At 40.8% G+C, this 20964-nt stretch overlaps 2 protein-coding genes across 2 annotated transcripts; both read right to left on the bottom strand.

Annotated features, from left to right (window-relative positions):
* Window positions 1–140: 140 nt before the first annotated feature.
* On the bottom strand, window positions 141–2992 carry LOC145448305 (C-type lectin lectoxin-Lio2-like). Its single transcript, XM_080326683.1, has 3 exons — window positions 2621–2992; window positions 2369–2550; window positions 141–451 (listed from the first exon to the last, which is right to left on the bottom strand). Exons 1-3 carry the CDS (start codon window positions 2897–2899, stop codon window positions 154–156), a joined length of 759 nt encoding a protein of 252 aa, XP_080182809.1. The 5' UTR covers window positions 2900–2992; the 3' UTR covers window positions 141–153.
* Window positions 2993–8692: 5700 nt separating this feature from the next.
* LOC145448917 (uncharacterized) lies at window positions 8693–13981 on the bottom strand. The gene is made up of 3 exons (XM_080327372.1): window positions 13611–13981; window positions 11059–11240; window positions 8693–9033 (listed from the first exon to the last, which is right to left on the bottom strand). The coding sequence occupies exons 1-3, from the start codon at window positions 13926–13928 to the stop codon at window positions 8745–8747; spliced, it is 789 nt and encodes a 262-aa protein (XP_080183498.1). The 5' UTR covers window positions 13929–13981; the 3' UTR covers window positions 8693–8744.
* Window positions 13982–20964: the final 6983 nt, after the last annotated feature.

Genomic DNA, 20964 nt, shown 5'->3' with positions numbered 1-20964 from the left:
AAAGGGAATCGGTGAATTCATTTTTGGAAGTCATGCTACTTTCAGCAGTAAACTTTCATACCCGTGGTGGATTCAGCGGTCAGGCACTGACTGACTGCCACTAACGAACGGCATATAGATAACACATCAAGAATGACAAATTCGATATAATATTCAAGCTATATTCCCCACAAAAAATTCAGGCTCTTCGACCTCGCATATGTAATGAAGATCATCTTCACATTCCCAGTCATTGATTAAGGCTTTAGTGTTTCCGTCAAACGCGTAGAAGCTACCGCAGTTCTGCCCTTCTTCGCCCATTGGTCGGCCACCATACCAGGCCGTCGTGGTTTCGTTTGTCTCGCCTCCGTCGGACCACTTCCAGTCGCCCTCAGTGACTCGATCATCGAAACCAATCCACGGCGTGTATGGACTCGAACCATATCTCACAAATCCTTTGTCGACTATATCTCTAAATCATTGGCAGTATAATTTCAAAACACCACACAACTACGATACAATGAAAAGATAGGAAGGTGTCGATGAAACGGCTTGGAGTAGTATTTGAATTCAGATACTCGCGGGCCTAGGCACGACCGTAGCAGCAGTACTTAGGCCCAAAAAAACTCAGGTCTTGGGCCCTTCATATGGCGATAAACCCCTCTGTGTCATACGATTGTTAGTGACATTGTTATCGGATCGGTGTTTAGCGAACAGTTGCTGTCTATAGTCTCGCGTAGCGCGAAAAAAGTAAAATTCGTAGCAGAATTCGGTCAATGAATTGGAATTGCATATATTACTGCCGGATTTTTAACTACTGGTCCTATCTGCTCAGATTTACCGTTAGTACTGACGGAATAGTGTCTTTGAAATTTTAAGGCCCTTATGTAATACTTATTCATCTGCGGGCGGGCCCGTTATCATCAATTACTTTGTTGTGGGCTGTTATTTCGTGACGTCCCGTGTTCAAAAGATTTAGGAATCGATGAAACGCATCAGACCTGAACTTCTTCCGTGCGACGCACATGACTCAAAGTGGGGCGCATAATTTTTCTCTGCGGGTGGTAGGCTATTTTTTATATGGGGCTCAGATTTCCAGGACAAGAACATTAAGCGGCATCTATTTATCATCATCATCATTGGTTTATTAGCAATTTTATCAGTTCAATACACCACAAAAAATGCGATACAATGAAGAGAAAGGAAGATGTCGAAGCGACTAGGAGTTGTCTATGGAATCGGACACCCACCTTGGCCTAGGCGATGTAAAGAGGCGGCATGCACACTGAATGAAGGTAAAGAAGATAGTATAGACAAAAGAAAGCGACAAGAAATAGGGCGGCATGTCATGGGAAGCGAGATCGATAGGTCAGTCGTGGTCCGGTAATCTTGAGGATGGACTGTATTTATTTAGTAGTAATTGCTTGTATTTCGACTTGAATGTGGACATGCTCGTCGACTGTCGGATGGCCGGCGGGATACTGTTCCACACATCAAGTCCGGCATATTTGATAGAGCGATGATCTTTTCGGTCGATCATTATGATATTTGGACGACGTGGACGCGCGTGTGTTGTACTTGTGCGCTTTTGATTTAGGCGCCTATGGACACTGGACAGTGGAAAATTCGACATCGATCGGTTTTGGCCAACATAAGGCGTTTTGGGGGGGTAAAGGTGTCCTCGCCGTCGAGATTTTTTGCATCACACTTCGCAGAGTTGCATGTTAGCCAAAACGTCATTGCCAACGTCTTGGTGTGTCGTGACGCGGTAATGCCTGACACCGGAATCTCTACAAATTATGCGTTTTTTCTTGGGGTATTGGTACCCATATTGATATCACGACAGCTTACAACAATAAAAATTTGAAAAATTTCTATAAATATGCAAATTTATTAAATATTTTGGGCCCCTTTTGAGCTCTCCCCCAAAATATGGGATTTGTGACAGGTACGGCCCTGGGCCCAGCCAATGTAAAGAGAGGCATGTACTCACTACTTGGGTTTGTTAAAAATATCTTTTTATCCATATTCCACCCGCTTAGTGATAAAATTATCAGGTTGCCTAAATATAGCCTACAATACACACCAAATTTGGGTCAATTCCGACCAGTAAAAGCCGTGCAATCTTAACTTGAAATTTCGACCATTTTTGAAATGATAGTATTATTTACGGTAGCTAATTTCGATACTTCGATATGACCAAACATCCTGTTCCACTTCCATGCATGTCAATAGGGAAAGTGATGCTTATTTCGCGGGTTGTGTACACTAGATGGAAAGAAACGACTAGAGATGAAAAAGCATGCAGGTCCGGCAATCGTGAGGGCTGACTGCCGTGACTTTATTCATGCAACAGCAACAACAACAACAACAACGAGAAAATACTCACTGTATAGCAGATGAATCACGAAGAGTTTGCGCAATCAGCCTCCCGCCAAAACTCTCGCATCGTATTTCCGCTTTTTCGTATTGCACTTCAGATTCGAATACTTTGTAAAGATACGTCCCGGATCTTTCCCAGCCCATCAGTTTATATGCCGCCGAAATGTATTCTTTAGCACCATCTCGAATCTAACGAATATACGAGGTCTGCAGATAGTCGTTTGCCATAATCACCCCATGTCTCACCACATCACCCCACCTGTACGATATCGTCTTCTGCCTTTTCCAATTCGTACAAAAGTTTAGGAACTGTGACAGTTGCGTAAATCAGAGAGGACAATGCGAGGATAAGGGTCACAACCAAAAGTATTCCGAGGATGTAAATTCTTCTTTGTAACTGAGTTTCGGCGCTGGGAATGTGCCTAGGGTTGGGGTTGGGGGTTGGGGTTAGGGTTGGATCGTTACCATAGTTTGAGTTCTCAAACGTTCCAGTGTACGTTTCATACTCGTTCTCCAGCCGTCGCTGATGCCTAGACATAGTTTTCTTATAAGTTTGCTTTACATAAGGCTACCTGTAATATACAATAATCAATAATCGTCAGATTATATTTTCATCTGCCCAAGACACACACACACACACAATGTAGCCTACAATGCGATTAAGAACCAGGGTTGTAATGACTCGAGTCATGACTCGACTCGAGTCCGACTCGAGTCACGTTTTTCAGATGACTCGACTTGACTCGAGTCATTTTCTCAAAATATGGAAATGACTCGACTCGACTCGAGTCAATTTGTGTATTGACTCGACTTGGACTCGAGTCATTGTGCATGACTCGAACCAAGTCATATGACTTGAGACTCAAACGGTCAAGACGGATGTTTCATTGTAATTTCGAGGAATAGTTCAGTAATCACACTATTGGGATTTCGTCTCTTGGTACTGGTACTTGAAAACACGTCCAGGAACTGCTAAAAATAACGAAAATTAGTAAATTATAAATGCGAACCATTCGATATCACCGAACAGAGTCATAAAAAGTGGATTTAACAAGCCTTTAACTGTAAACTGGGAAGTCAACATAATGACTTGGACTCGACTCGAGTCATAATACCATGACTCGGACTCGAACCTCTGCTCGGTGACTTGGACTCGGACTTGACTCGGTGGTGAATTGAAAATGACTCGACTTGACTCGAGTCAAAACTATAAAACTGAGATTGACTTGTGACTCGGAGCCTTGTGACTTGGTTACAACCCTGTCAAGAACACAATGCGAAACAATCACAAGCACAGTTCGACACTCGCTATAGTCGAGGATATTTTAATTTCGAGCAGATATCTTGATCGTGCTGGGATAAATATTACATTTATTTGGATTCCAGGTCACTGCGGGATTGGATTCAACGGTATAACCCAGGGGTGGGCAACATACGGCCCGCGGGCCGGATCCGGCCCGCGAAGGGATTTTGTCCGGCCCGCGGACAGTTTTCCGTTTTATATAATAATGTGGCCCGCGACTACTGTCTGCCGAGATTTCCCGCTACTTCCTTACTACGTCAAATTTTAGTGACTGTATGTCATGATATACATGTTTGCGCAGTGCGCGCGAGTGCGAGAGTGGAGCTTACGCGTAAGTTCGTCGAAACGGCAAGACTAACATTATCAGCATTTACGATGTACTCATGCCTAATATCGTTTGTGGTAATCGTGGTATTTGTCGACTACTATGGTCATTTACACCAGCCCGATATTTCTTATTTTTGATTCCGTAGCCGCCAACCTGTAGAACGGCACCATTCTAGGCTTTTGTAAGACATCGCTTATGCCAGGGGTCGCCAACTCAACACGCTTCGCGGGTCACTTTTCAAATGTCGCAGAAGCCGCGGTCCGCATGAATTCAATATCGAAATAAAATATACCACACAGTTGAACAACGACGCTATCTCGTCACCAACTCAGCCCTAATGAATTGAAATCTTGGTAAATTTGGGGTACCCGGCTTATCGAACGCATTGAAATCTTATTTAGTGATTGCACCGTGTGTTCATACATCAGAGAGAAGCAGACATGGCGGCGCCTGTATGACAATGCTGTTCTCAATCCACATTGTCTTCGTCATTATCGACGAGAATTGGCTATCAAGTGACATTGCCGTCGTTAAAATCAGTGGTGCCACTCCTAGTGTTTTAACACTAGATCTAGTGTTTTTTCCGTCGTCCTAGTGTTCTAGTGTTTTATTTTGCACAATGTTGCTAATCTAGTGTTTTTCTGCAACTTTGCGAGTAGTGAATATTCTAGCATTGGACTACTAAATTATACGCTAAATTTATCGCTAACAAGGCGATTTGGTGTCTCTGGCCTGGCTGTGTTTGTCTTCGACAAGCAATTATTATGTAACAGGGTGCGCTGTGAATCCGTACTTATGAGCGAAAGTCTCGGAAAAAATGAAGAGCGATTTTGCTCTGATGCTCTGGCGTTTCTTGTTGAACTCCCTCTGTAGATTCGGGCAAGATTTTCATTTGCCGAGGACAGCATACTTTAGTACTTGAGTGTAATGAATACATCAACAGCTTCACCAACACAACAAAAACTAAAATCAATTATTCCTTTGACTGTGCAACTTCCGTCTATTTGGTGAACTTGATAATTTTTCTTCATCTAAGATTTGTCGGAAGAATGGGCTGCTTTGGCAAATTTGCAAAATGAGCACACCAAATATACTTATGTTTGATGGATGGTGTATAATAGAAAGATAATTTTATGATGCCGTACAATTCGAAAGCGACAATATTTGATTTTTTCTTACTCTGTTGAATTCGTTTCATTAATTTTCGTAGAATAATCATACAGTATAGCAATTCGTTTCATTAATATTCGTTGAATAATCATGAATTATATCATACATATGTATCGAATTCACGTGTTGAGCACTTCTTATCTATGGATTTGCACCTTGATCATCGTGATTACTTGGCAATGGCAAATTTTTCCTGCAATTTACTAATCTAGTGTTTTTTTCGCCAATCTAGTGTTTTTTCACGACATAATCTAGTGTTTATCCAGGAACCTAGAGTGGCAACACTGTTAAAATACATTCATCAACACGATTTACACCTTGTATATGTTGATAAGTGGGCGAAAAATGTATCGATTCTGCAATCCGGCCCGCCAAGTACCTAATTTTCCTATATCCGGCCCGCCGACTGGAGAAGTTGCCCGCCCCTGGTATAACCGATAAACTCGTCAAGGAAGCGGCTACGTTTCCAACACAACGATCTGATCATCCAGTGACATCCCACTCTCCCTACAAGAGGCCAAAATAATTATCAAAGAACTGACTCATGAAAGATGGAAAAACGAATTTGAAACGAATGATTCCGAAAATATCTACAAGCGAATTCACGCCGCACATGATATCTCGCAGCCACTGGGACTATCAAGAAGGGAAACAGCAATATTGTTACGGCTTCAGACTGGGCATTGCAAACTCAACGGGCACTTACATAGAATTGGATGTCACGACGATGGCCTTTGTGCAACATGTGGCGTTATAGAGACGGTTGAGCATTTCTTGTTACAATGTTCTCGATATAGCTCATAGCGTAACTATTTTAAGGACATAGCACAACGAAACCATGTGCCTATAGACATTGTGTCACTTCTCGGCAACCCTTACATAATTTTTCCTGTGATTGATTATGTTTTCATCGCCGAGAGACAACTATAATGTAGCAGTAGAATCTAGTACACATGCCTACAACACTTTGGTCTGGTGCACAAGGCCGTAGGTGCTGAGCACCATAATCCCAATATACAAACATACAGTTCGACAACTAAAGAATTTCCAACTTTTACAAGTTCGATAAGAATTAGAATTATAGCTGCACAGTGTACACTGCACAGTCTTTTTGGGGATTAGATGAGAATAACTGAATTCGCAAAACTTGAAATATAATTAAGTTTAGAAGTCGGAAAAAAACACAACAAAATCCAAGCTCAGTACATATCAAATTAGAATTCTCGTACGTACAAAAATGACAAATGCATGTACTGTACGCCAAACTTGGCTCGTTCGCACTACACAGCTGCTAGTATTTCCAGGAAAACCAGAAGTTAGATGAGATTAGATTACCTCCTTTTCGTTCTAATTCGTCTAATTTCCAAGTGTGATGAGGGATCAGTGATCACACTTGACGGGGATTACGTAGATGCAGCCGTTTAAATCTACTATCCCTACTCCTGGCTTCCCTGAACATTGTCAAATCACTTCCTACCGCCAAGTACCGTGGCAGTTTCGCAGCGCGACACTGATTCGCAAGAGCGGCATGCCTCGACATCACCCTCGCTAGCATTTGCGGTGTCAACAAAGTCTTATCAATGTGGTATTGTTTGTTGCCTGCGTGAAATGCGATAAAGCAGCATTGCTTCATGTAGCTGACTATTGCTCAGATATGTGTGCGTAGCCTACATCAGTACATGTAAGATGGTCTGTACCTGTGCTTCCCAACCCGTCGGTCGCAACCCACCAGTGAATTGCTATTCCGGAATTTTATCGCAGTTATAAACCATTCGTGCCACATGCATAGGCTATACCTCCCTACGTCACTACGTGCAAGCGTCATTTGGATTAAATGTTGTGTTTGAGTTATACCGTGGTGTACGTCCGAGATATGTTCTGTTTGGGTATCCGGTACAGAGCTAGGCCTCTGTACATGTACATTGTACAATTGTAGGCTACATTGTACATTGCTATGCTCAGATCTGAGTAGTACAGGGGTGTCAAACATACGGACCGCGGATCGCACCCGGCCCGCCAGACGATTTCACCCGGCCCGCGAAGAAATTCTGAGTAGATAGAGAAACTCTTAAATTATCCAGTACATTTATAAGATTTTTTGCACTAAACACTTTCACTAAATATTCCCTCAAGACAGCAAGTGCGGAGAATGTTCAATTGTTCATACGCCACATTATAACCATCCGACCACGGCGTTGTGCTTTTTCACTCACTCTAATTCAAGAAGACAAAAGGTGCACACTGAGTTAGGTTTTATGGAAAATGGACCGAGAAGTAGCTATTCACAGAAGTGAAAAGGCATGTTACACAAATATATAATTCAAATATCTATGGCCGCACTGCTGTGTCACTTCCTATGCAATATAGGTCCCCGAACTTGGGAAGAAAAACCCGACTTGCGATTTAATTTTAATAACTCAAATTCCTACGCCCGCATTTACGGTTAAATATCTTGTATTCATTGCCGCAGCGCATGCGCGGGGCTAACGAAAGATTACGACTAGCAAAGGGAGTACAGAAATATGCCAACTTATATCGTCGTTAGCGCTATACTGTTTTATCGGCTCCTAACTGTATTGAACAGGACAATCAAGGTATTTTTGTCAATACAATTGTTCGCAAATAAAGGTGTTGCGACTTGCTGGGATTATAGATAACTAACCTACGGATAGATACGCAACACCCGTCATCACGCTTGCTTGCCCGGAGGAAATTACTGCTCAGCAATCTGAACGCAACAAAATTGCTAATCCCCACAGCTGACGACCCGCGTGCTTAAATTCAATAAAGTTGATCTTATTTGAAAGCTACCGTCGCACTGATTCCAAAAATATACATTAAAATCTAATCAGGGCCATGGATCCCCCTTGAAATACACCTTGAAGTCTGAAAATCGGCATTGTTCTGAACAATCGCCACCACGCAAGGACCATCGTTATTAATCCAACGATCAAGGATTATCCGAGAATTATCAACGAAAAACTCGAATAACTCCGCTTCTACTTGTTGGAATTGACTCAAATTTGTTTTGCATCGTCTTTGAAGACAGCTCAACAATTTCGTGGGGTCGACAAAAAAATCTGAAATTTTTTTTCAGATTTTTCTTAATAAATTAAAAATTTTAATTGGATCTGCGGAGTCGTATACCTGTTAGAATTGACTATAATTTGGTGTGCAGCGTTTTTTAGGGTAACCTGACAATTTAATCAGTGAATGGCTGGAATCCGTGGGAAAAAGTTATTTTTGAACAGCCGTAAGTCGTGCAAGCGTCATTTGGATTAAAATGTTGTGCTTGAGTTGTACCGTGGTGTCTGAGATAAGGTATACGGTACAGCAGTGTAGGCCTCCGTCCATGTACTGTACATGTACAATTGTACATTGTACGTGGCTATTGCTCAGATCTGTGTACAATTGAACATCAGTATGAACAAGATAGCCTAGACTACACCGTGTAGCCTCTGCCTACACTCCACATTCTATCTTTATAGCTCTGATTACTGGCAATTCGTAAGATACAAAATAACACAATGCCAAAGCATAGGATAGGATTAGTCGTACAGATACAAAACGCGTTTTGTAAAATCAGTCAAAGAACGCAGTCTCATCAAACTCGCAAATATAGTGATTTTCCTCGTCACACTTCATGTCATCAATAAGCAAAATGTTTGGCTCTTGAACGGAATATATGCAACCACAGTCGTAATCGTCACTATCACCGGAGATATCGTCGTTATATCTTGCTGTGGTGATTTGATTTGTTCCACCCCCGTCAGACCAAACCCATGTGCCCTCGCTGTCTCGATCGTCAATGCCGACCCACGGAGTATGCGGGGGCGATTCCGCTTTGACAAAGTCTTGGTAGATGAGATCACTGAAACATGTGTAATGTGAGAGTTTTGTTTGTCTTATACACCAATAATATATATATATATCTAATAAATTGAGTAATTATACAACTGATAGCACGCCTCTTCCTATAAAATCTTTAATATATTTAGGCCAATGGTTCTTACAGCTGTTTTGACGAAAATTACCATTAGCTATAATTTTGTAGGAAATCGTCCACTGATATCAAAGATACAACTGTTTCATTTTAGAAGTGCTGCATATTTTCCAAAATATCTTCCTACGAAACGCAGAATTACGTAACCAGCTCGTATTTATACCCACAGTCGCCAATGCTATGGTGCAATGGGTATATAGATAGGGGGAACTAGTTCGCTGTCAATTTACGCGCATCAAGTGCTTGCGATAGCGGTTGCTATATTTGCGTTTACGTCTAAACTGGTTTTGATGCGTTGATTTGATAAACGCTCTGCACCAGGTCACGGTGATAAACTGAAGCGCCGAAAAGCTGATCAAAGTTCGCAATGCATCACATTAAGTGGTATAATAATACAGTGAATGGCCTATGCAGGAATAGGCCTTTGGTCCGTAACGTGGTGATACCTCTGCTTTTTCGGAATACTCAGGTAGAATTTGCCTACACTTACGTTACTAACTCAAGTGGTTGTGTTTTAGAATACTTCCACATCTAAATTTTCCTACTTTTGATTTTGAAAAGTAAAAAGTATAATTTTGCGACGAGTCTGCATCATTTTCATGAGTAATATCGTTATAGAACCACGTGAAACGGTACTTGCATTACGGTAAAGATTGTCCCATTATTTGTCTCACTTATTACCCGCCAAAAACGCTGGTCACTGGCTTAATACATAAAGTGAAGAGCTTCTTGGAGGCACAGAACTTCAATATACATTGAAAAGTGTAGTCACATTTAAATAAACCCGGATATTTTCGGCTGACACTCGTCATGGGTAATCGTCAGCAACTATTCTAGAGAATCGGAAAGAACATTGCATGTCATTGTTGATATACAATGTTCTTTTAAATTCTCTATTAGTTACTGACGAATACCCCCGACTAGGGTTGCATTTAAAACAGAAAACAATTGAAAACAAACATGTTTAAAATATGGCCCTTGTTTAAAAGATGTTTTTTATTGTTTCATTTTTTGTTTTGTTGTGACGATGCACTTGAGTGCCATTGACAATTGAAAACATGGCTTCTTCGAAAAAGGCTTCCGACCACTGTCATAAACATACTAAAATATCTTTAACCGGCACTACATCGTTATGCAGCATTTTTACGACCGGCGGTCATCATCAATAGAACACTCATTCCATACCAACGATCTCTATCTATTTGCTATATAACTGTTGAACCGACGACGATTTCGAGGGTTCTAGCCACTTCACATCGTATACGTTGACTATGCCGGGTGCAAATCCTCCGTACGCTTATACTACATGTTTTTTCAAGAGTATTTACGCAGTTACGTCATAATTATACGTTAAAAAATAGAATAAAAATAGAATAAAAATAAAAAAAAAAGGTCAGCCGCCTTGGCGCGTCATCGCCCCCCTATCGCTCCCTTCGCTATTTTCGCCCCCCGTCGCCCCTTTGTCCATTTTCGCCCCCCTGTCGCCCCCTTCTTCATTTTCGCCCCCCTAGACCGCCAAATCGCCCACGTTGGGAACCACTGGTCTATACAGTACAGATATTTCACCACTATACCCTTTATACGGCCAATTCACGAGCACACACACTCGCATTCCGTAATATACTGTAGTATTATCACTAAGCTTCTAGCTATCTACTTAGACAGATACTTTTACAAGTCGGATTCGAAGTGTATTCCCCCAGACCACATGCTTGTTTGTCATCAAAACAATCCTGAAACCCATCGCATGATCAATCAAGCATATCATAACACCACATATACCAACACCAAGACCGAACGAGCCGGCATATTTACTCTATCCGCTAATCGTTATCTATGAGCACTGAGCAGTGAGCACAGTCTTGAGAGCACCCGATATGATATAATACTCACGATACAGCCTCCGGATCTCTTAGAGCACTCGCTGCCAGCCTTCCGCCCATATCCTCACATCGTTTCTCAGAATTTGCGTAATTCACCTGCGACTCAAACGTTTTATAAAATGTCCCGCCCGCTTGCTGCCACCCCAATAGTCGGTATGCGGAAATGATGTAGTCATCCATATCGCCCTTGATCTAAAATGTTAGTCGTATTGACCGAACTTTGATGCAAGCTGTAGGCATATTTCGGAACAAATCAAACATGAGCTAATATAGAGTGATTGCTAGGTATATCGATGGTACATCAGCATCAACACCAGTTTACACATCAATATAAAGACTGCGAAAATAAAGTGCCGAAACGACTTGGAGTATAGTCTCTGAAATCAAACACCCACCTTGGCCTATATAGACGAAGAATGTGGAGGCATGCATACTGAAAGAAGTAGTCTAATAGAAGATAAAATTGAAAGAAAAAATGAGGTGGCGTGTGGCGGAAGGCGATATCGATATATCATATCATGGTCCCGTAATCTCAAGCTCTGACTATAGTAGCGATATGTAAACCATTTCAGAACGATAGACTACTAGGCTAAGTAGAGCATGAAAGGTCCAAATGTATAGTAAATAGAAGCAAAAAGTTGACTTGGTGGTGGCGCGGCATACTTTGGTAAGAAGCGCGTACGGCAGCTTTGCAAATTGCAAAATCCGTCTTCGCGTCCAACGCAGAATAACTATATGACACTAACCTTGATCTAATTATTATTACCAAATTAATTACCAAGATGTAGATGCCTACTGTTATAGTGCCATTTTCGAAAATATATATACATTGACCGTGTCGTCCTATTAGTATGACAATTTCACTTATAAAAGTCTTGCAAACGTATCTCAAAACTACTCAGAGGTGGTCAGTAACGAAGTACTTCTACTTTTTCGAAGTACTCAAGTAGTTTTCCTCTACTTCTGGTACTTACTCAAGTATATAGAGTCTTCGCTACTTCTACTTCTACTTCATAATATTTAGTGATCTACTTACTTACTTTTCACTATTTTCAGTTTGTCAAGTAGAAATAGTGTAACCCTCCAGTTAGAAAGAGAAACTGGGTGAATTCTCGGGTTGTTTTCACGGAGTTCTAATTTTCAATTTTAAGAAAATTCAAGTAAAACCCAGAATTTCCGTCGCCATTCACATCAAGTAGATATAGAGTTACATATATGTTTTTACGAAAGTGAATATTATTTAGGTTGCAGGTTGCATTGCACCGCATTGTTGCCCATATCACATATTTCATCACAGTAAATATGGCTCATCATAACGTTTGAAACTACCGTTTCGCGATCTAGCATTTACCGATCATATCGTAATCTAGCAGCCCATGGCGCGTCCTAATCTGGAAAAGTGGGCTCTGACTTTTTGAGCGTTAGATCTGTTCTAGCAGACCACCGTTAAAACTGACTCGACAAAAGACATAAAATACATTTTCCGCTTTTCTGATTTAGTATTGGTAGTTCTCGTTCAATTGGAAGTATTAATACTTAGAGTTCTAATTAGTTTCAGTTCTTTTGTCTGGAGAACATACATGTTTAAGTTTAAAAGCAAGTGTAGCATCGCCATCTATTTTCCTACAATACAATTACACTATATGGCATTTTTACGTTACGCCATATTTTTTATCATCGTATACGAATTGCGCAAAGTGTTAACATCGTATCCATACAACTTCTCCGTATTGCTCTTCGACTAAACTAAAGGCCGTAATATGCATGAGGAAACATGCCATGACATTTTCTAAAACGGGATGTTCGAGTAAACAAAAGGTTAGTAACTCATTTCCATAGCAAAACTATCATTATTAGCATCTCATGATGCAGTCGAGTGCTCATGCTGTCGGAAATTTATACCTTCCGGTATGCATCATGCATTGTACATGAAGCTCTCTGCACCTTCCGCATTGCTTAATTTGCAGCTTTTGAAAGTACATGCGAACGTATTAGGACCTTTTTTAAAACTACTTACTTACTTGAGTAGATTTAAAGTCAGCGAATTCTACTTCTACTTCAAGTATTTTTAGGTTGCTTATGAAAGAAGTACTTATTCTCGTACTTGAGTAGATTTTTGCGTTGCTACTTCTACTTCTACTTGAGTAGCTTTCTTGACTACTTTGACCACCTCTGAAACTACTTACTACTTTTCCAAATCCAAAAGTGTAAAAATAATAGCCTGCTTCTGTATGAAAAAAAAACTGTTAAATAAAAGTAAAAGTTATCCGAACAGTTAACTGCTTGAGCGAGAACTGCGAAGAAGTAGAAGTATATCTATGTCGGTACCGACCACTTATGATTATATAACAAACAGCATTGATGTATCGCACATTAAGACCACGAGAGGAATATGGTCCAAAGAAGCAATATAGAGCCTCTCATTGGTAATTTAACTACAAATCACTATTATGTAGCATGTATGGAAAGTTCAATTTGACCCAAACCACCAATATTCAGTAGCAGGGTTCAGGCTTGTGTCCATTAATAGTCCCAAAAATTTTAAACCGAACCAGGACTCACATCATTCGAGTCTTCTTGAAGAGTTTGAATTGCATCCAAACTTTGAGTTAGATGGACTGTGGAATAGATCAATGACGATATTGAAAGGATAAGCGCAACAATCGTCAGAGAGAAGATAGTATGAAACCAGGGTAAGCTATAACGCCTAGTTATAGATATCCCCGAGGGAAACCTTCTTTCACTCAACTCGCCATCATGAAATATGGTTTCACTGTTTTCGGGAATGGGAATTTGTCTTCTCATCTCTGTCGATTGCCCTTTCCCCGATTCATCCATTTCGTGTCCTTCGTTTTGATGAGTCTGATCGTTCGCGGCCATAGCTCACAGGTTTTATATCTAGCACATTCCTGTAAATATATTGTAACCAGTTAGGTCACATTTTCACCAATGTGATTGTGGTAGAGACTTGATGCATGACCAATGCCCAATTGCCCATGCATGGTTATGGCCATACTTTGGACAACTAAATATAATCCCAGTTGTTTAATTAGGCTGAATAGAGAGAAACGCCGGTAATTTCAGCCTACGCAGTATCGTGCAAAACGAGCCAAGCTAGGTTTACAGATAATTGCAATTCTCGTGATCATGAGAATGAACTGCTGATGCTTTTCTTACTGTACTATATGACTTCGGTGAATTCTTTGCAGTTTCAAAAGCGCGGTGACTCTAGCTCGCTGATCTGAAGCTTCTTGATGATATTCGCCGATGTAGGCTAACTATTGGCATCGTCGTGTAGACTTTAATTGCATTATGTACTACAAACTGCCAAAGCCGCAATCCATCCATTTGCAGAGTCAACATTTCTTGAACCTCGCTGCTTGAAAAAATATTTAATGTATGCTTATTCAAATAACAAGCTGATTATGTAGCCACCAGCTTCGCAGGAATGGACAAACACACAAACAATTTGACAAACTATCCTTCGTTCGTATGGTTGAAATCCAGCTCTGCATGCGGAGAGCGGGTTTATACTTTACGCGAAATGTTTCTGTCTCATTTCAGAATCGAATCATTCAGCTACTCGATTTGTGCCCAGCCCTACTTACGAGATGAAAGTCGGAAACTCGCTTTCACATGACCTTGAAAATTTCCGTTCATCCTCTGTGTGCTAATGTGATATGGCAATGTCAGTTCAGACAGGCGGGTATTTACGTAGATGACTGATTGCTGGGCAGTGATCAGTTGCATCCCAGTCATACAATAGTTTCCATATATAGGCTCGGCGGTGGAAAGAGGTGAAACAAGTTACGATTCCCAGTTTCCGGAGCTAAATAAACAGCCATGGTTTTCATCCGTATGAGGGAGACATAGCGCAATGTTGTTTATTAAACAATTTATTGCTAAAAATCTCATCGTTTCAATACACCACAAGACTGCGATACAATGAAAAATAGGAAGGTGTCGAAACGACTTGGGCAGGTCGTAGTCCGGTGAACTAGATGGCTTACTAGTATATATTCAGTAGAAAATGTTTGTATTTCGACTTGAACGTGAACAAGGACATGCTCGATGACTGTCGGATAGCCGGCGATCGAGACATGTTCAGCCCATTTCCAACAGGAAGATGCCAAATAGGCTTCCTCGGGGTTTTACTGGACTCGGACATGTCGTGAAAGAGTCATATTCAGTCCCTGCTGGACACTTTAAATTGTCACCGAAGTGTGGTCAGTTCTACGGCTTTAGACGTTACATAGGCTACCTTCTGAAATCTTTAATCCAATCGAAGTTACAATATGGCATCCTCTGTCGGAGGTTTGCCAGTAAAACTGCACTCGATCCACTGCAAAACGACGAAAAAATGTACTCCGTATCATAGCTAGGGCCAAATGGGCCTCCGGTTGTCCGTCCAACAAGTCCCTGCTGAACAGATTCGGTGTCCTAAACATAAACGATATAGGCTACTATGCGGAAACTAGAAACCGCCAATTGTCAAATCGCCAACTTAAGTTTATGTATCAGTTCCACTGCTGTCATTGCCCCGAATATTCAATGACTTGTTTACCTCGGAATCTAAAGCGCACATGTAAGACACACGCGCGTCCACGACGTGAAGTTATCATATGATCGATCGAAAATATCATGGCTCTATCAAATATGCAGGACCTGACACGTGGAACAGAATCCCGCTGGCCATCCGACAGTCGACGAGCATGTCCAATGTCCATATTCAAGTCGAAGTAGAAGCAATTTCTACTAAATGAATACGAGTCCACCCTCAAGATTACCAGACCATCTGATAGTCTCGCCTTCTGTGACATGCTGCCACCCCATTTTTGTCGCTTGCTTTTCTATACTACCTTATTCTTTTACTTTTCATTCAGTGTGCAGTGTGCACTGTGCAAGTGCGCATTGGGGCTGTTTAAAAATGAATTTTTTCTGGATTCCAGCCATTCAGTGATTAAATTGTCAGACTACCCTAAAAAACTCTGCACACCAAATTTGGCTCAAATAGTAGGCTATAAGGCTCCGCAGATCCAACTAAAATTTTAAATTTAGGCAAATTTTTTTAAAAAATCAAATTTTTCTGTCAACCCCATGAAATTGTTGAGCTGTCTTCAAAGACGATGCAAAACAAATTTGACTCAATTCCAACTAGTAGAAGCGGAGTTATTTGAGTTTTTCGTTGCGTCGGCGCAGGTTTATCTGGGCACCTCTTCCCTCGCGTCGCCGCTCTTACTACGAGAAAAAAAGCACATAAAATATCCCGATGAAGAACGTAGCGGACGGAAAGAGCAAGAAGTAACGTCTAAAATTCACCGATTGAATAACGATTAACATAGAAAAACTGTGATATCGGGCTTAAGAGGTGGTCAAAGTAGTCACCGTCGCTACTCAAGTAGAAGTAGAAGTAACACAGTAATTTCTACTCAAGCAGAAGTAGGAGTGACGGTTCACAAGTAAGTAAGTAAGTAGATATTCTACGGCTATTTTTGCCTAAAAAACTGAATACTGTCAAGTAGAAATACAGAAGCAGTCTAAAATCCTAACTACTTAATGAGTAGTGCGAGTAGGCAAAATCTACTTCAAGTATTTCAAAAAGTAGAGGTACTTCGTTACTGACCACCTCTGTCGCCTCTGTCGGGCACCATCTTATCTGTTCATTACGTCGCATTGTGTCTTGTTTATTGTACATCGTGTGTTTTTTGATAGGAGTTGAGAGAAAGATTCGCAATCATGCATTAACAACAGTGAACACCCCGTACTTAGAAACTGCTTCAACTAGCCACCGATTAACAGCCAGCCAAAGTCTGCTTTAGAGCTTCCGTAGTGAAAGACTCCTGTGGGTGTGCTCTCAGAGTTGGGGAACTAGAGAAGTTTGAGCTTTTCCAAATTAGATTGAGTCTAGAATTATATCTACACATTTTTCCAAATAAGATTAAAGTAATAGAATTACTGAATTCGTGACAGAAATATAACGAATGTCAAGTTCAGCTCATATCAAATCTTTTACTTCACTCTTATTAGTCAATCTTAGCCACCAGGGTGAAGTTAGCCCTCAACGATTTGGCCCTCAAAGTAAAAATTACCAACTAATATACTCACGACAGCATGAATCCAAAGGATCACCATTTTAAAAATATCGACCATGATCGGTAAACTTCAAACGCCACAGGTAGTATTTTCATGATATCAAACCAAAGGATTGGCCTACAGCAAACCAAGAATGATAATATTTTAAGGGTTGATTATGGTAATTCAACCTTGACATAACCTTATATATTTCGCTTGACGTAGCAAACACGATGTGCATATCCCTATGGTTACTGATGCCACCACAAATTAACATGATCGCTCTACAGTGAAAGAAATAAAGAGGGTCGAATCTTGAAATCAGAACGAATAAAACTATTACCTAGTACACTAATCACACACCGAGTCTTGACTTCTTACAGCAACCTAATAGGGCCAAGATTCGAGGATGAAGATTCTCTGTTAAGACAAATTAACATGATCGCTCTGCAGTGGAAGAAATAAAGAGCGTCGAATCTTGAATTCAAAACGAATAAAACTAATACCTAGCACACTAATCACACACCCAGTCTTGACTTCTGACAACAACCTAATAGGCCCAAGATCCGAGGATGAAGATTCTCTGTTTACACAAACTAACATAATCGCTCTGCATTGAAAAAATAACGAGCGTCGAATCTTGAAATCAGAACGAATAAAACTAATACCTAGCACACTAATCACACACCAAGTCTTGACTTCTGACAGCAACCTAATAGGGTCAAGATCCGAGGATGAAGATTCTCTGTTAAGACAAATTAACATGATCGCTCTGCAGTGGAAGAAATAAAGAGCGTCGAATCTTGAATTCAAAACGAATAAAACTAATACCTAGCACACTAATCACACACCCAGTCTTGACTTCTGACAGCAACCTAATAGGGCCAAGATCCGAGGATGAAGATTCTCTGTTAAGACAAATTAACATGATCGCTCTGCAGTGGAAGAAATAAAGAGCGTCGAATCTTGAATTCAAAACGAATAAAACTAATACCTAGCACACTAATCACACACCCAGTCTTGACTTCTGACAGCAACCTAATAGGGCCAAGATCCGAGGATGAAGATTCTCTGTTTACACAAACTAACATAATCGCTCTGCATTGAAAAAATAACGAGCGTCGAATCTTGAAATCAGAACGAATAAAACTAATACCTAGCACACTAATCACACACCAAGTCTTGACTTCTGACAGCAACCTAATAGGGTCAAGATCCGAGGATGAAGATTCTCTGTTAAGACAAATTAACATGATCGCTCTGCAGTGGAAGAAATAAAGAGCGTCGAATCTTGAATTCAAAACGAATAAAACTAATACCTAGCACACTAATCACAAACCCAGTCTTGACTTCTTACAACAACCTAATAGGCCCAAGATCTGAGGATGAAGATTCTCTGTTTACACAAACTAACATAATCGCTCTGCATTGAAAAAATAAAGAGCGTCGAATCTTGAAATCAGAACGAATAAAACTAATACCTAGCACACTAATCACACACCAAGTCTTGACTTCTGACAGCAACCTAATAGGGTCAAGATCCGAGGATGAAGATTCTCTGTTAAGACAAATTAACATGATCGCTCTGCAGTGGAAGAAATAAAGAGCGTCGAATCTTGAATTCAAAACGAATAAAACTAATACCTAGCACACTAATCACAAACCCAGTCTTGACTTCTTACAACAACCTAATAGGCCCAAGATCTGAGGATGAAGATTCTCTGTTTACACAAACTAACATAATCGCTCTGCATTGAAAAAATAAAGAGCGTCGAATCTTGAAATCAGTACGAATAAAACTAATACCTAGCACACTAATCACACACCAAGTCTTGAGACTTCTGACAGCAACCTAATAGGGCCAAGATTCGAGGATGAAGATTCTCTGTTAATCAATTTTGTTCGCTTCCTGCCTAGCCTTCTTGAGGACACTTTGAGATGGCGAACCATCGCGGTTTCCTGATTGAAAAACATGTTCGGGTATTTTCCCAAGAAAATGCAGCGCTGTTTCACGAGGCTTTCCATTTCTTAAAAGTTTTTTGAATTCCTATCTGCGTTTTCCGGAGAGCCTTGTTGACTTGATACCAACATGTATCATTTTTCCAGTGAAAAAAACTTGACATTTGCGAGGATTTGCACGATGGCATATTATTTTTATTGTGCCAAGGCATGATTTGAACGTGCATTTGCCGTAGCACACCAAAACGTGGTTGGAGCTTAACCCATTGAAATTGTGTCGCTTGAAAGCATAACTGCAGTAAGGATTAGACCCCTTCAAGCCAGCCCGCACAATATCGGTCCAGGTATTTAATGTTATGGTCCGGCCAACGACGGAGTGGGAGATCGATTTCCAATCGTCCTGAGATATCTCAAATGAGCATTCGCTTGGCAGATCTTCGCCAATCCAGACAGGCGTCTTTCCGAACGGATGAGACGTCTCCGGGGCTGGATGTTGATTTGGCTGTTGCTCTGACGGGATTTCCTGGTCATGATGAATGTCCAACGACTGCGGCGAGTCTTTTCCATCATTATCTGGCGTACTGACACAGCCGGTCTTTTTCAAAGATTTGGCCGCTTCATCACTTTCACATGGTGGAGAGTTTGGTTGCAGCGAAGTTGAATTATCAGTATAATTCACTTCCTTATCAAATTCACACGCATCATGATCTGAAGGAATACTCTCATGTGACGAAAGTGAATAACTATCCACCGGCGCGACATCGGATGTACGTTTGGAATCCACCCCCTCAACATCGTCCGGGCCCATGCAATCAAAATCACTGATTGACTCGACATTATCTGATTGCGAGCCAATATAGTTCAACCTCGCCAGAATCTCAGTCTCGTGTTCTTTCCAAAACTTCAAACCTAATCTTTTTGCGTTTTTTTTTTTTGGTGAATTCACGATTGCTAAAGAGGTGGTCTACTATGAAATTCCAGAACCCAGGTACCTTGACGTCACTCACGCCGAACACATGCATTCCGTCAGCAAAACTGCCAACATTGAACATCGAAATTTTCATAATAAAAATCTTTGATACATCGATGCTGGAACAGGAGAAGTACTATAATTTGGACGGTCAAATACCGCGACCCAAGGATAATCCTAGAATTAGCAAAGAAAAACTGAAATAACTCCGCTTCTACGGCTTGGAATGGAGTCAAATTTGTTTTACATTGAATCCGCACCAATGATCTATATTTACGTACTGTAGCTGTTGAACCGACTATTTCGAGGCCATTGTTTTAAACAACCATTTCTTTTAGATGCAACCTTACCGGTCTCTCGATTCACGCAAAACGACAAGTAATGTGCTTTATAGTTGTTCGACAACAAATAATTTCTTCAAATGTCCTACTAGAACTAAAACTACTTAATTTTCAAAATCTGCAACTTGAACTATAACAACTCACTTTCAATATCCGGAGCTATATCTAGAACTAGAGCGATTCACTTTTCAAAATCCGCAAGTAGAACAAGAACTAAAACTACTCAAAAACCCGTTAGTTAGTTGACCGTTAACTATCAAGGTAGTTTGTACAAGTCTGGCAATATAAATGAATAACAATGTGTCTCACTAACTGCGCCTACAAGCAAAATAACTATAGCTTTTGTTAAAACTACTATTCCGAGCGCAAACGTCGATACTCTTGAAACCAGGTTAGCACAAAACGGTCGACCTGTCAAGGCCGTTATTATATGTACGACTGAGTATTGTTTTATTTACTGGAAATGATAACGTTCTCCCGAACTGTGTAATTGGATTATCGCTCGAATGGCCCATATATCGCGCATCGCAAAATGAAACAGTAGCATGGGTATCTGGGTCAGTGCGGCTGATGG

Source organism: Botryllus schlosseri, chromosome 10 (assembly GCF_051294905.1).
Source record: "Botryllus schlosseri isolate E-star chromosome 10, Bs_hap1, whole genome shotgun sequence".
Classification (NCBI taxonomy): Eukaryota; Metazoa; Chordata; class Ascidiacea; order Stolidobranchia; family Styelidae; genus Botryllus; species Botryllus schlosseri.
Note: the sequence above shows the minus strand (reverse complement) of the source record. Positions and strands in the feature narration are given on the sequence as shown.

Bases quoted from the DNA above. Each gene is read 5' to 3' on its own strand.
- LOC145448917 (XM_080327372.1), bottom strand. From the start codon at position 13,928: ATGGCCGCGAACGATCAGACTCATCAAAACGAAGGACACGAAATGGAT. The intron at 11,241-13,610 runs GTGAGTCCTGGT...CTAACATTTTAG, and splicing joins TTCAAGAAGACTCGAATGAT to ATCAAGGGCGATATGGATGA. The intron at 9,034-11,058 runs GTGAGTATTATA...CACATGTTTCAG, and splicing joins AGAGATCCGGAGGCTGTATC to TGATCTCATCTACCAAGACT.
- LOC145448305 (XM_080326683.1), bottom strand. From the start codon at position 2,899: ATGTCTAGGCATCAGCGACGGCTGGAGAACGAGTATGAAACGTACACT. The intron at 2,551-2,620 runs GTGGGGTGATGT...TATATTCGTTAG, and splicing joins CAGAAGACGATATCGTACAG to ATTCGAGATGGTGCTAAAGA. The intron at 452-2,368 runs GTGAGTATTTTC...CCAATGATTTAG, and splicing joins CGTGATTCATCTGCTATACA to AGATATAGTCGACAAAGGAT.